This window comes from Podarcis tiliguerta (genome assembly GCF_965153285.1).
Source record: "Podarcis tiliguerta genome assembly, chromosome: 4".
Classification (NCBI taxonomy): Eukaryota; Metazoa; Chordata; class Lepidosauria; order Squamata; family Lacertidae; genus Podarcis; species Podarcis tiliguerta.
Window position 1 is genome coordinate 23,992,951 of NC_139537.1, and position 10,903 is coordinate 24,003,853.

A 10,903-nucleotide genomic window follows, 5' to 3' on the forward strand; every position below is an offset into this window, starting at 1 on the left:
CCATATCTCCCGAGCCATTCCTTTCCATTAGAGATCAGAGCTGTGTGGTCTGCCATACAAGCCTGCTGCCCTCAGGTGCACCAAAGGGCACTTAGGTCACATCTGCACCATACATTTCACACACATTTAAAACACATGGCTTCCCCCCGCCTCCAGAGAATCCTGGGAACTGCAGTTTGTTAAGGATGCTGGGAATTATAGTTCTGCCATAGGTAAAACTGCAGCTTCCAAGATTCTTCAGGGAAAAGTCATGTACTTTAAACGTTTGGTATGGATGCTTCTCATATCCCGTTGCCGAAGCAACATTCAATCACCAGTCCAATCAGTTTCTGCACACATGAAATGGTTTGCTCCTGCCTCAGGCAGAACATTGTCTTGGGCAAGCCCTGACAAATCCATGGTGTGGTTCACAGGGGGAGCCCTGACGATGCCCATCTACATTTGACAGGAAGGCCAGCAGAGGACAGGATGGCTGGGATGCAGGGCAAGCATGCACAGTCCCACTCTCTCAAACATTGTTTGAGAAGCCTAGGACAGCTTCTGAGCAGGACCCAGATTCTGCCATCGTACTGCCTAGGAGCGGAAGCAGGTATATCAGGCACAGAGCCCAGCATAGTATTTGCAAGATTGCAAATGGTCCACGGAGACTGGATTAGAAGGGGTCCACGGAGACTGGATTAGAAGGAACAAGCTTTGCTTACCCGTGGCTGCTTGCAAACGACATATTGCACGAAAACGACAGTGGCCAGATCTCTTCCACGATGACTCTGTGACTCTTCTCAGCTTCCTTTTCCTGCTGGTTTCAACCTTAGCTGATCCCACTCCCTCATTCAACCATTTCTAAATCACTTCAGCTCCTGCACACATTACACACAGTATGGCCACCCCCCGTGGCAGGTTTAGTGGGCTTTTCATTTTTGAAACCTGCCGATTAAACAGCATGGTCCCCTAAACACAATGCTTCTAAATGAAGGCAGGGACATGCAAGGGGGAAAATGGCCCCCCATCCTCTTCCCTAATTAGTTAAGCAGGAAGATTGAGCTGAAGGCCGAAAAAATATGACTTGTAAACTAACACAGCCAACAGCTCTTTAGGACTCTCTCGGCCTACTAACAGCTCTCTGGTGATATCCCTTGAAGAGGTTGGTTGCGTTTTGGAGGGAAATTCTCTTAACATTTCCTAAGGGTTTTTGAGAAGTTTTTGAGAGAACCGCCTTTTGGTTGTGCCCGTTTGGGAACCTGACAGAAAGTTAACTGAGTGGAGGCCCAGGCCATTTCAAAGGCCTCCGTTGCCACAGCAACCGGCCCCCTCCCCCACCCAGCACCACCAGGGCTCCTTGCCATGTGAGCTTTGCTTTTAATGGCTTGGAGGGGTGCTCAAGTCACCCACCAGCACAGCTCACAGTCCTTTGTACACGCTGTCTGTCACTGGTCTGGTGAATTTCTTGCATCACCAAGGCTTCTTGTGCCATTGTATGCAAATGATGCCTCTTGGGAGAAGAAAGTACCCCTAAAGGGGACACCCATTACAAAACCAGCATCCTGAAAAGTCGAAAAACCATACCTACCTCTGGCAGGATCCTTCATGCTACAAAGCTGATGATGAGCCTTAAAGCATCCTCTGAGTGTTGCACAAAAACCTCAGGAGGGACCTGCTCCTCCTCTCTCTCTCTCTCTCTCTCTCTCTCTCTCTCTCTCTGTGTGTGTGTGTGTGTGTGTATCTCCAAAACAGATTCTGGTGGGAGTGCCTCAAAACCAGATTCAAACTTGCCGGCCTAGCACACTCTAAAGCCAACACCATTAACTACAGAATTTAGAAAAGAGAAACAGAAGCAAACTGAAATCCTGATTCCCCTCCCCTTTTCTCTTGCCCTTCCTATTCTGAGCCAATACCAATGCATTGAAAAGGTGGGGCTTGCCTTTTATTCCCATTAATCCCCTAACAATAAGAAATCAGAGAGGGGTTTAGAATTTTAAAAGACGGAGGCTTTTGAGAGGCACTGTCAACGATCATGCTAAACAGAGAAAGCAAGGTCTTGGATCTCTTTATGCTAAGTAACCAACACTGGTGGCTGGCAGGAAAAGAAAGCTGGCTAACTGCTGCATGTCCTCAGCTTTTACAAGTGTGAGGAATTTATCTTAATGTTCAAAGACCAAAAGATAAGCTTTCCCCGCCCCCCACTGTGCTTGCATCATATACACAAGGGGTTGCTAATGCTGTGTCCAAATGTTGGCTCATCTCTGGTGCTTCAGAGGTTGCTGGAATGCCAACTTCCTTCAACTCCAGCCAGCATGACCGTTGACTAACTGAAGTCACTCCACCAAAAGCCTAAAGCTCCAATGATGAGCCACTCCAGACATATACCAACATGCATATGGTGGGTTGCAGTAGCAGCTCCCCTCCCAATACAAGTCTTTAAGGCTAGGATGAGAGGTCTGTAGCCTTTGATGTGACTTTGATTCCCATCTGCTCCAGCCAGCAATGCCAATAGAGGGAATAAGGCTTGTAGGCCAGCAACATCTGGAGGGCACTAGGAGTAATGGTTAGAGTGTTGGACTATGACCTAGGAGACCAGGGTTTGAACTCAGCCATGATGGTGACCTTGGGCCAGCAACCATCTCTTAGCCTAACCTACCTCACAGGGTTGTTGTGAGGAGGAAATGGGGAGGAAGAAAAAACATATACACCACCTTGAGATCCTTGGAAAATAAAGGTGGCATATAAAGGAAAGGAAATAAATAAATATGCCATTATTTACAGATGACAGACCTCGATTAAAAATAACCATGAGAAGGGAAAGCAGGGGCTTTGAAGTGATCAATCAGCACTGGGCACTTGGACAAGCTGGTTACTGTCTTTTCCACCGTGGTGAGATATATGGTTTTCTATTTCTGATTTCATTCTTTTATTTGCTGTGCTTTTTGTTTTATTGCATGTTTTAATTGAGAATGTTTTAATGCCCCAATGGAATGCTATTGTGCATTTTTATTATTGGTCAAATAGTTCTAAACAGCTTAGAAGCTATTTTGGCATATAGGTGTTCTACAAATTAATAAGAGATAAGAATTGTTTACATTAGAGTAATTGGTTACTGGAGAGCCAGTGTGGTGTAGTGGTTAAGAGCGGTAGTCACGTAATCTGGGTAACCGGGTTCGCGTCTCCGCTCCTCCACATGCAGCTGCTGGGTGACCTTGGGCCAGTCACACTTCTTTGAAGTCTCTCAGCCCCACTCACCTCACAGAGTGTTTGTTGTGGGGGAGGAAGGGAAAGGAGAATGTTAGCCGCTTTGAGACTCCTGAAGGGGAGTGAAAGGCGGGGTATCAAATCCAAACTCTTCTTCTTCTGGTTGAAATGTAATTGTCATACTCAAAATTAACAGACTTGTTGCTTAAGTTAATTGATTTCAGTCAACTCTGAGTATGACTAATTGGGGCATCAACTATTATTTCTAAATTTGCAACTCTCTATATAAATTAGTAGATTCTATGCAAATATGTGTCCCTTTTTTTTTAGTGGTGTAGACAGTGCTTTTTCTCTTAAAAAATGTTTAGGGGTACTCTCATTTTCCTACTCACATTGAAATACTGCCCCTCAATGAGGCCAAACTTAGATTCACAAAATGTTTAGGGGTATACGTACCCCTGCGTCCCCCCAGAAAAAAAGCACTGGGTGTAGATAAATGCAGTTAGCAGCAACTTGGTAGAGAAGTATTAAAAGCCACAAAGAACTCTGCTAGCCAAACAGGGAAACAAGAAAGATGACTGCTTTAATATGTTTTGTATCAGCTTGACTCAATAGTAAAGGGTCCCAGAAACACTGGCTGCTGTCCATATGAAAACACTGCAACCTGCTTAAGAACAACTGAACTGTAGTAAGGAGAAAAAAAGCCAGGAGGTTTGTTTGAGGTCTCCTCAGACTGCACCTCCTTTATTGAGTATGTTCTGCTCTGCTCATTGTCCTCGCTTTGTTGCATCCACTCTGCTTGTTCTGTTTCTCCTTGTGTGTTCCCGAAAAGAAAAAGGAAAAAAGTGGGGGTGGAGAGAGACAATGCAGTGAATGTCTTGGAGAGAGAGGTCAAGCCTTCTTAAGCAGCTGAAGCCTGAGAGATTTTGTCTTTGATTCCCAACTGGGGCACAAAAGCATCAGACTGCTCCCTCTCCAGTGACACTCCCACTGGCACTTTCACACTCTGCGAAACAAAACCAAAGAAATAAAAGGCTGTGGTGAAACAGCCAGTTGTTTAGTTTAGGGTTGGCAACTTCCAGCCTTTTTGCATCTTGAGGTTCATTTATATGCTTACACCCATGCTTCCAAGCAGTGATAAGTTCCAAGGGTGCACTAGGTATAAGGGAGAAATTTAGTGTCGTTTGCACTATAATGAGAACCTCTGTCATTTGCAGCTTCCAAAACAATATACAAACAGATTTACCCTTCAGAAGTCATACTTCTCCAAAACCTGCAGTGCAATTCTCCACCCCCCAAAAAAAAAGTGTACAAAAAAGCATATATGCTGAGAAAATGTGCCTGAACATTAATATATTGGTGAAAATATCAAAATACATTGTATTAGGGGAAATTCTTTGCAATGTGTGCTAAAATACAGACAAATTTTCATGTGGGTTTTTGTGGGTTTTTAAAAGTCACAAACTGATGTGGAAATGTGGTGAACCAAACTTTACATTGGAAAAACAAACTCAGAAAAGTCAAAATGGGATTGAAGGGTGCATGGTTGCTGTGTCCCCAAACTACCCTCCATGAGTGGCCTTGCAAGGCTCGGGAGGGTGGGTCAAAAAGGGTGCAACAGCCACATGCCCCTCAGGTGCATGGCCTGCCATGTCCCCACAACGCATCCCCCCAGCAGCCTTGCAAGGCTGGGTTCTGGGCAGGGTGCTGCCACCTGGAGCCCAGCCAGTTAACAGTACTTGGGTGTGAAGCAAGTGTCCCCATGCCAGCACCCCCAACACAGCCCAGCCCATGGTCCTTTCCATGAACATTGGTTCTTCCAATGCTGGGAGAGGAGCACTGGGACAGGCCTGTGGGGTGCTTCGCACCCCCTCCAAAATCCATGCCCAGCACCATGGCCCCTTCTGGCACCCCCCTTACTATGCCACTGGCTGGGATTGGTGGTTAAGCGCTCTCCCCACTAACCACTACAGTTTGTGGTTGGTTTGCACTGTCTCCCCAAGTCAAGGTTTGGTTTAGCATGTTTTGTGAACTAGCTCAATGTGGCTTAGTTCCGAGACGATCACAGTCTTGAGAGGATGAAAAGTCACTAAATAAGAAGTTCGGTTTTTCTCAGGTGAACACTGCTCCTTAAAACACAGAGTGACTTGCAACACAGGACAGCCCTGGGGACACAACCGTTCAGTTCATCCATTGCAAAACCAACACAGGCAGCTAATTCACTGCCTATCTCTTGAAAGGGACTTGAGGCTTTGAAGCTGGCATCACCTGTCCATGATGTTGACAGCCATTCATCTGAGCCCACGGAACCACTTTGAAGTCTTCTTATGCCTCTGTTCACAAAAAAGCCCTTGTAGAGGAAAGAGAAGGGATCACAAAACGTGTTTTCTGTGGGTGTCCACATAAATATTTAACAGCAGTGCTCATTTCTTACCCCTTTATATTTCAGTTTGCTCACCAATATCCATCCCATCATCTAGGAATAGAAGCATTATGACAGGTTGTTGCCCCGGTTTTGTTGCTGCAGGTTGTTCTACTTAAGCTGTGTTTGTGTGTGATATTTGTTTTCAGATAGCTGGTACCGTCACTCTTTGCTAAGTAAAGTGCTATAAATACATAGAACCCTAATGAAACATTCATAAGTATATAGCTGTTTTGATAATAATACCTGTTAGGAAAGCAAGATATGGTGAAACTCTACAGTTTTTTTAAAACAACACAAATCCAGCCAGAGTTATGAAGGTGTTTGCTGATGGAACCTCATTGCTATCACTCCAGCCAGGAAATCTGTGCTGGTGTTCATTGTGGCATAACTTGTGCCACTAAGGTTCTTTGCAGTCCAAGTCTATACAGTATGTTGACTCAGAAAACCCAAGGATTTCATTTATAGAGTCCCAGTCTCTGTAGCACTGCTACCAAAGGACCTTCAAGTCAGGAGCTTCCTAAAGCAAAACATTTTGGCAGCTGAAGAAGGCAAAAGAGAAACATTTTGCTTGACGAATTTAATATCTGTTATGTAAGTCACTGTAATAAATGTGTAGTTTTAGTGATTAACTACATCCTTCCATGATCTGGAGCAAACTTTTTCTCACTCTTTCCAAAAACACATTAAACTACAATATCAGACTGTCAAAACTACACAAATACAGTGATACCTTGGTTTACAACCATAATCCATTCTGGAGGTCTGGTTGTAAACCAAAACAGGTTGTAACCCAAGGCACACTTGTGCCAGTGGGGCCTCCAAAAAAAAATTGGTTGTAATCCAAAAAAAAAGGGTTGCAAATCCAAAAAAAGGGACACACACTTCAGCGTTTGACGTGGTTGTAATCCAAAACGGTTGTAATCCAAAACAGTTGCAAACCAAAGTACCACTGTATACAGTAGTATGTAGAATGCATTCATCTGAACAGAGTCGTATTTTACCAACAATATATACTTATATCCGTTTTTCCAAAAGTCAAGGGCATTGTTCACTCATATTTTTTAAAAAAATCTTTTTGTCTTCCATCTCCTCAGTATAACATCACTTAACTTGGCTAACTGTCCTATATGCCATACTTTACTTATCTTCACACATTAAAATTTTCCCAATTCTTAGCTATAACAAGCTTGGCAGCTGTAAGAAATCAGTGCAGGATATTCTTTCATTTTAATGACAATACTTTTGAACTCATCACACACACACACCAATGCCACAGAACGGCACTCTTTCAGGGCCTTTTGGGGGGTAGGATGGGGCCCCCAACGTTTATTTTATACTAGTGCCAATGATATCTCCCCACAATGGGATGGGAATAGTTTTGCATCAATGTTGTAGCAGTGCAGTGGACATTTCAGGTGTGGGGAAGAAGCCGTTCTGCTCCCCGACAGGGAATGGAACTAAAAAGAAAAAGAATTACAGCCTAGGTGTGCTTCAGGGCCTCAAATGCAACAAAGAAGGAATCCTCCCCCTTTGCAAGCCAAAATTTCAAAAGCATCCCAGGGTCACTCAAATTTTCTAGATATGATCACAACAGGGTAATGAATGCAGGATTTATGCTTGAACAAAGAGGCTACTCTACACATAGGAAACGTTATTATTCTGAGAAAAAGGGGTGTTTCACTTTCCATGTTTCTTTTTGTGGCTTAGATCCAGCCCCATGTTATGAACCTTTCAACATTACTCCATACAAGACAATACTCCACTTGTAGAGAGATGTCCGTGTAGCTCTCCTCCTATGAATTAAGAATTTCCTCTTATTTCCCCCTCCCTCCCTTAGTGACTGAACTGCACATGGAAGCCTTATTAACAGAATGCAGCCACACCGATCTGTCTCTGTACCAGAAACCACTGATTTATTGTCCATACAGTTTTATTATTTACAGCAACCTTGCCCGGACCTGCTGCCCTCCAGATGTTGTTTTATTCCAGGTCCCACCATCTCTGACCACTGACCTTGATGGCTGGGGGGTGATGGGAGCTGGAGTTCAGCAATATCTGGAAGGCACCAGGCAGAGGGAAAGCTGATCCAGACCATATTTTGCTTTGCACCTTTATTAAGGTAAAGGGACCCCTGACCATTAGGTCCAGTCGTGACCAACTCTGGGGTTGCGGCGCTCATCTCGCTTTACTGGCAGAGGGAGCTGGCGTACAGCTTCCGGGTCATGTGGCCAGCATAACTAAGCCGCTTCTGGCAAACCAGAGCAGCACATGGAAACGCCGTTTACCTTCCCGCTGGAGCGGTACCTATTTATCTACTTGCACTTTGACATGCTTTCAAACTGCTAGTTTGGCAGGAGCAGGGACCGAACAACAGGAGCTCACCCCGTCGCGGGGATTCGAACCACCGACCTTCTGATCGGACAGTCCTAGGCTCTGTGGTATAACCCAGAGTGCCACCCGCGTCCCTTGCACCTTTATTACTATCCCACTAATACCTCCATCTGATAGACATGGAGCAGGGGATAAGATACAGTTCATGGTCATATGTAAGGAATATCTGCCAGAAGTAGCAGTGGCGTGTTTGGGAGGATACTTGGGCAAGATGCTCTCCATATATGTATGCTTACAATCACTGTTTGAGCAGATGGAATAAGATGAGGGTAGGTCCGTAGACCCCATGGCTTGCAAAGTTAGCTTTAAAAAGGAACTAGTTCTAGTTAGCATGCATCCAAAAAGGAACTAATTCCAGTTCACATTTGTTTCTTTACAAAATGAACTCATTTGATTCACATTCAATTCACAGTTCAATTCAAGTTCATCCAAATGATCCTCCGCATTCAGACGGTTACATGCTGCTGTGATGGAGTATAGATTATATCAAGAAGACCTCAAAACATACACAGAGAATGGAATGCAAAGTGTCTGATTTACTTTCCAGCAATGATCACTTTAAGCCTGAAAGGTCCAAGAGTCTAACTGCGTAAAATGCAAGAGAGCTAGACGATGAACTTGAAATTGCTCATAATACCACCCTGAACTAATTCATTCCAAATACTGGAAGTCATACTGCCGTGCCACACTGACAATATTTCTGAGAATGCAGTATTTCTAACACATACATCAGGTAAACAATGTGGTCTGGCTCTTAACTAGGCTTCTGGTGGAAGAAGCGTCCCATGAGCAAAGTTCCACTCACAGGATGTTCCCATCAGCAGAATGGGAGAAGGAGACGTTTACTGATTTATTCTCGTGCCAAGCAGAAAACAACAACAACAACAACAACTTTATTATTTATACCCCGCCCATCAGGGATATCCAGTAGACCAGCTTGAGGGTTAGCAATGGATATTAGCAAAAATTACCTCTCCCCTGCCTTCTGCTAGTGGGATCCTCTTCTGCATCTTGTTCCCAGCCATTAAAGGAAGGAGCCTTGCCATTCATAGCTGCCTAGTTAGGATCCAAGCCTATGTGTTCTGAGATGTGCTAGAAATAAAAGCAGCAATGAAGTACGCACAGGTGGTAGGTAGCGTGACAAAATTTGCAGAAAAAGCAAAGGAAAAGAACAGCAACCACATTTGTTGCTCCCTAACCTCCATTTGCCTTATGGAAAAATCAGAGGACGCCCTCATAACCTTTGTTTTTCTAGCCTGGTTAAACAAAATGTGATTAGACACATCTATTCAGCAGTCCTAACCAGACTGACAAGACTCTGATGAATGAGAATGGCCTCAAGCATAGCACCCTTTCTTTTCATTGTCTGTGACTTCCCACATAAGCTGTCTTTCATGCCCTAATTCTCTATGCTGGCCCACAAGCATTTTGGGCTGGAGTATTTTGACAAGTTAATGAAATTTGTTGTGCACTGGGGTAACCTGGACCTAGCTGAAACCACCCACCAAATTATACAATGCTGTCAATGTCACCCCTTTGGCAGGGTCTGATGGTTGTGCTACCCGGATGGAGTAATTTTGGCCTTACGCGGACATTTCACCAGTTTGATTACATTTGTGTGACTCTTTCTGTTGGTCTTTTATTCTCGCTTTTCCCAGGACATGAATGACCTAGACCATTTAACAAATTGCGGAACACAAAACAATTCTACCTTGCATTTAGCAAGTTCACATCTTCATGATGGGAGCTGGATGATTCTGGGAGATCTTAAGAGGATGATTGTTAATTTTTTTAATTTTTTTAATTTTAATTCCCCATTCCTTATTCTGAGCAGGAGTCAACTGAACTGACAGCTGAATTTCAGAGCAATGAGATGGTATCTTCCATTGCACATGAATACAGGGCAGGCCAAGTGGGCGATACTCTGTCACCCAACACATTGCCACCCCTTGCCCAACACCACATGTCTCAGCACCATTGCAGCAGATGCTGCAATGCATGCATCATGTGAGCTGAGAAATGCAATAAATGCCTCCTCAAGTACGTGGCCTGGGCTGGCTGTATTTCTGGCATGCCACTCATTTAGGGGCCATTTCCAATGTCACTTTCTGTGATTCTTTGGAAGAAGGCAGCTAGCAAGTACAGACAGCCACTGCCTCTGGCCAGTAACAAGCAAGTACCACTGGGGCACCTCCGCCCCCAGAAGGATGGGACTTACGCAGGGGGCTCAGCAGAACAGCCACTGCTGCTGCAGCCTCTCTGCTTGCCGCCCGAGTCAGCCACCTTTCTTTGTCTAGTGATAGAGCTGGTCCTGCAAAAGGCTTCATTGGCTACTGCAATACATGCAGGGTGTGTGTTGCTTTGGTGCTGCATGGGAAGAGCTTGTTGCTTTACCTGATCTTGAGTACAGTGATTCACATTGTGCTTACTGAGACTGATCTCTTGCATGCCCCACCTTGTCCCTGCTCAAACACAGCTCATGCTATGAAATAGGCAGGTCAAACATGATCTAAAACAGGGGTCTGCAACCTTTAAGACAAAAAAGAGCCACTTGGACCCGTTTCCGAAGAAAAAAAAAATGGGAGCCACAAAACTCGTCATTATAAAAATAACTTTTTTGTCACTTTTTTATTATTTCTTTGTTTGCCCCCTCAGAATTACTCCTCCTCATAGAAATAAACGTTAAATTAACAAGTTACCTTTTTGTGTGTGTGTGTTCTTCACTCCCCTTCAAAACAGTGACCAGCGTACACGCCCCCTTTCAATGCACTGACCAGCGTACATGCCCCTTGCAATGTAGCGGGCAGGCGGGAAGGTGACATTGGGACAGTGCGTGACTAATGCACACACCGCCCCCATGCGACGTCACAGCCAGTACAGCGCCCGCCACAGTGGGGAGTGTCG

At 44.7% G+C, this 10,903-nt stretch overlaps 1 protein-coding gene across 1 annotated transcript in view; it reads left to right on the forward strand.

Annotated features, from left to right (window-relative positions):
- LOC310675998 (uncharacterized protein) overlaps positions 1 to 10,508 on the forward strand; it is a 31,064-nt gene extending 20,556 nt beyond the window's left edge. The window contains exons 3-4 of the mRNA XM_083437252.1: positions 2,761 to 2,868; positions 9,658 to 10,508. Coding sequence (XP_083293378.1) covers positions 2,761 to 2,868; positions 9,658 to 9,668 — 119 coding nt within the window. The 3' untranslated portion in view covers positions 9,669 to 10,508. The remainder of the gene's footprint in view (positions 1 to 2,760; positions 2,869 to 9,657) is intronic.
- The last annotated feature ends 395 nt before the right edge of the window (positions 10,509 to 10,903 follow it).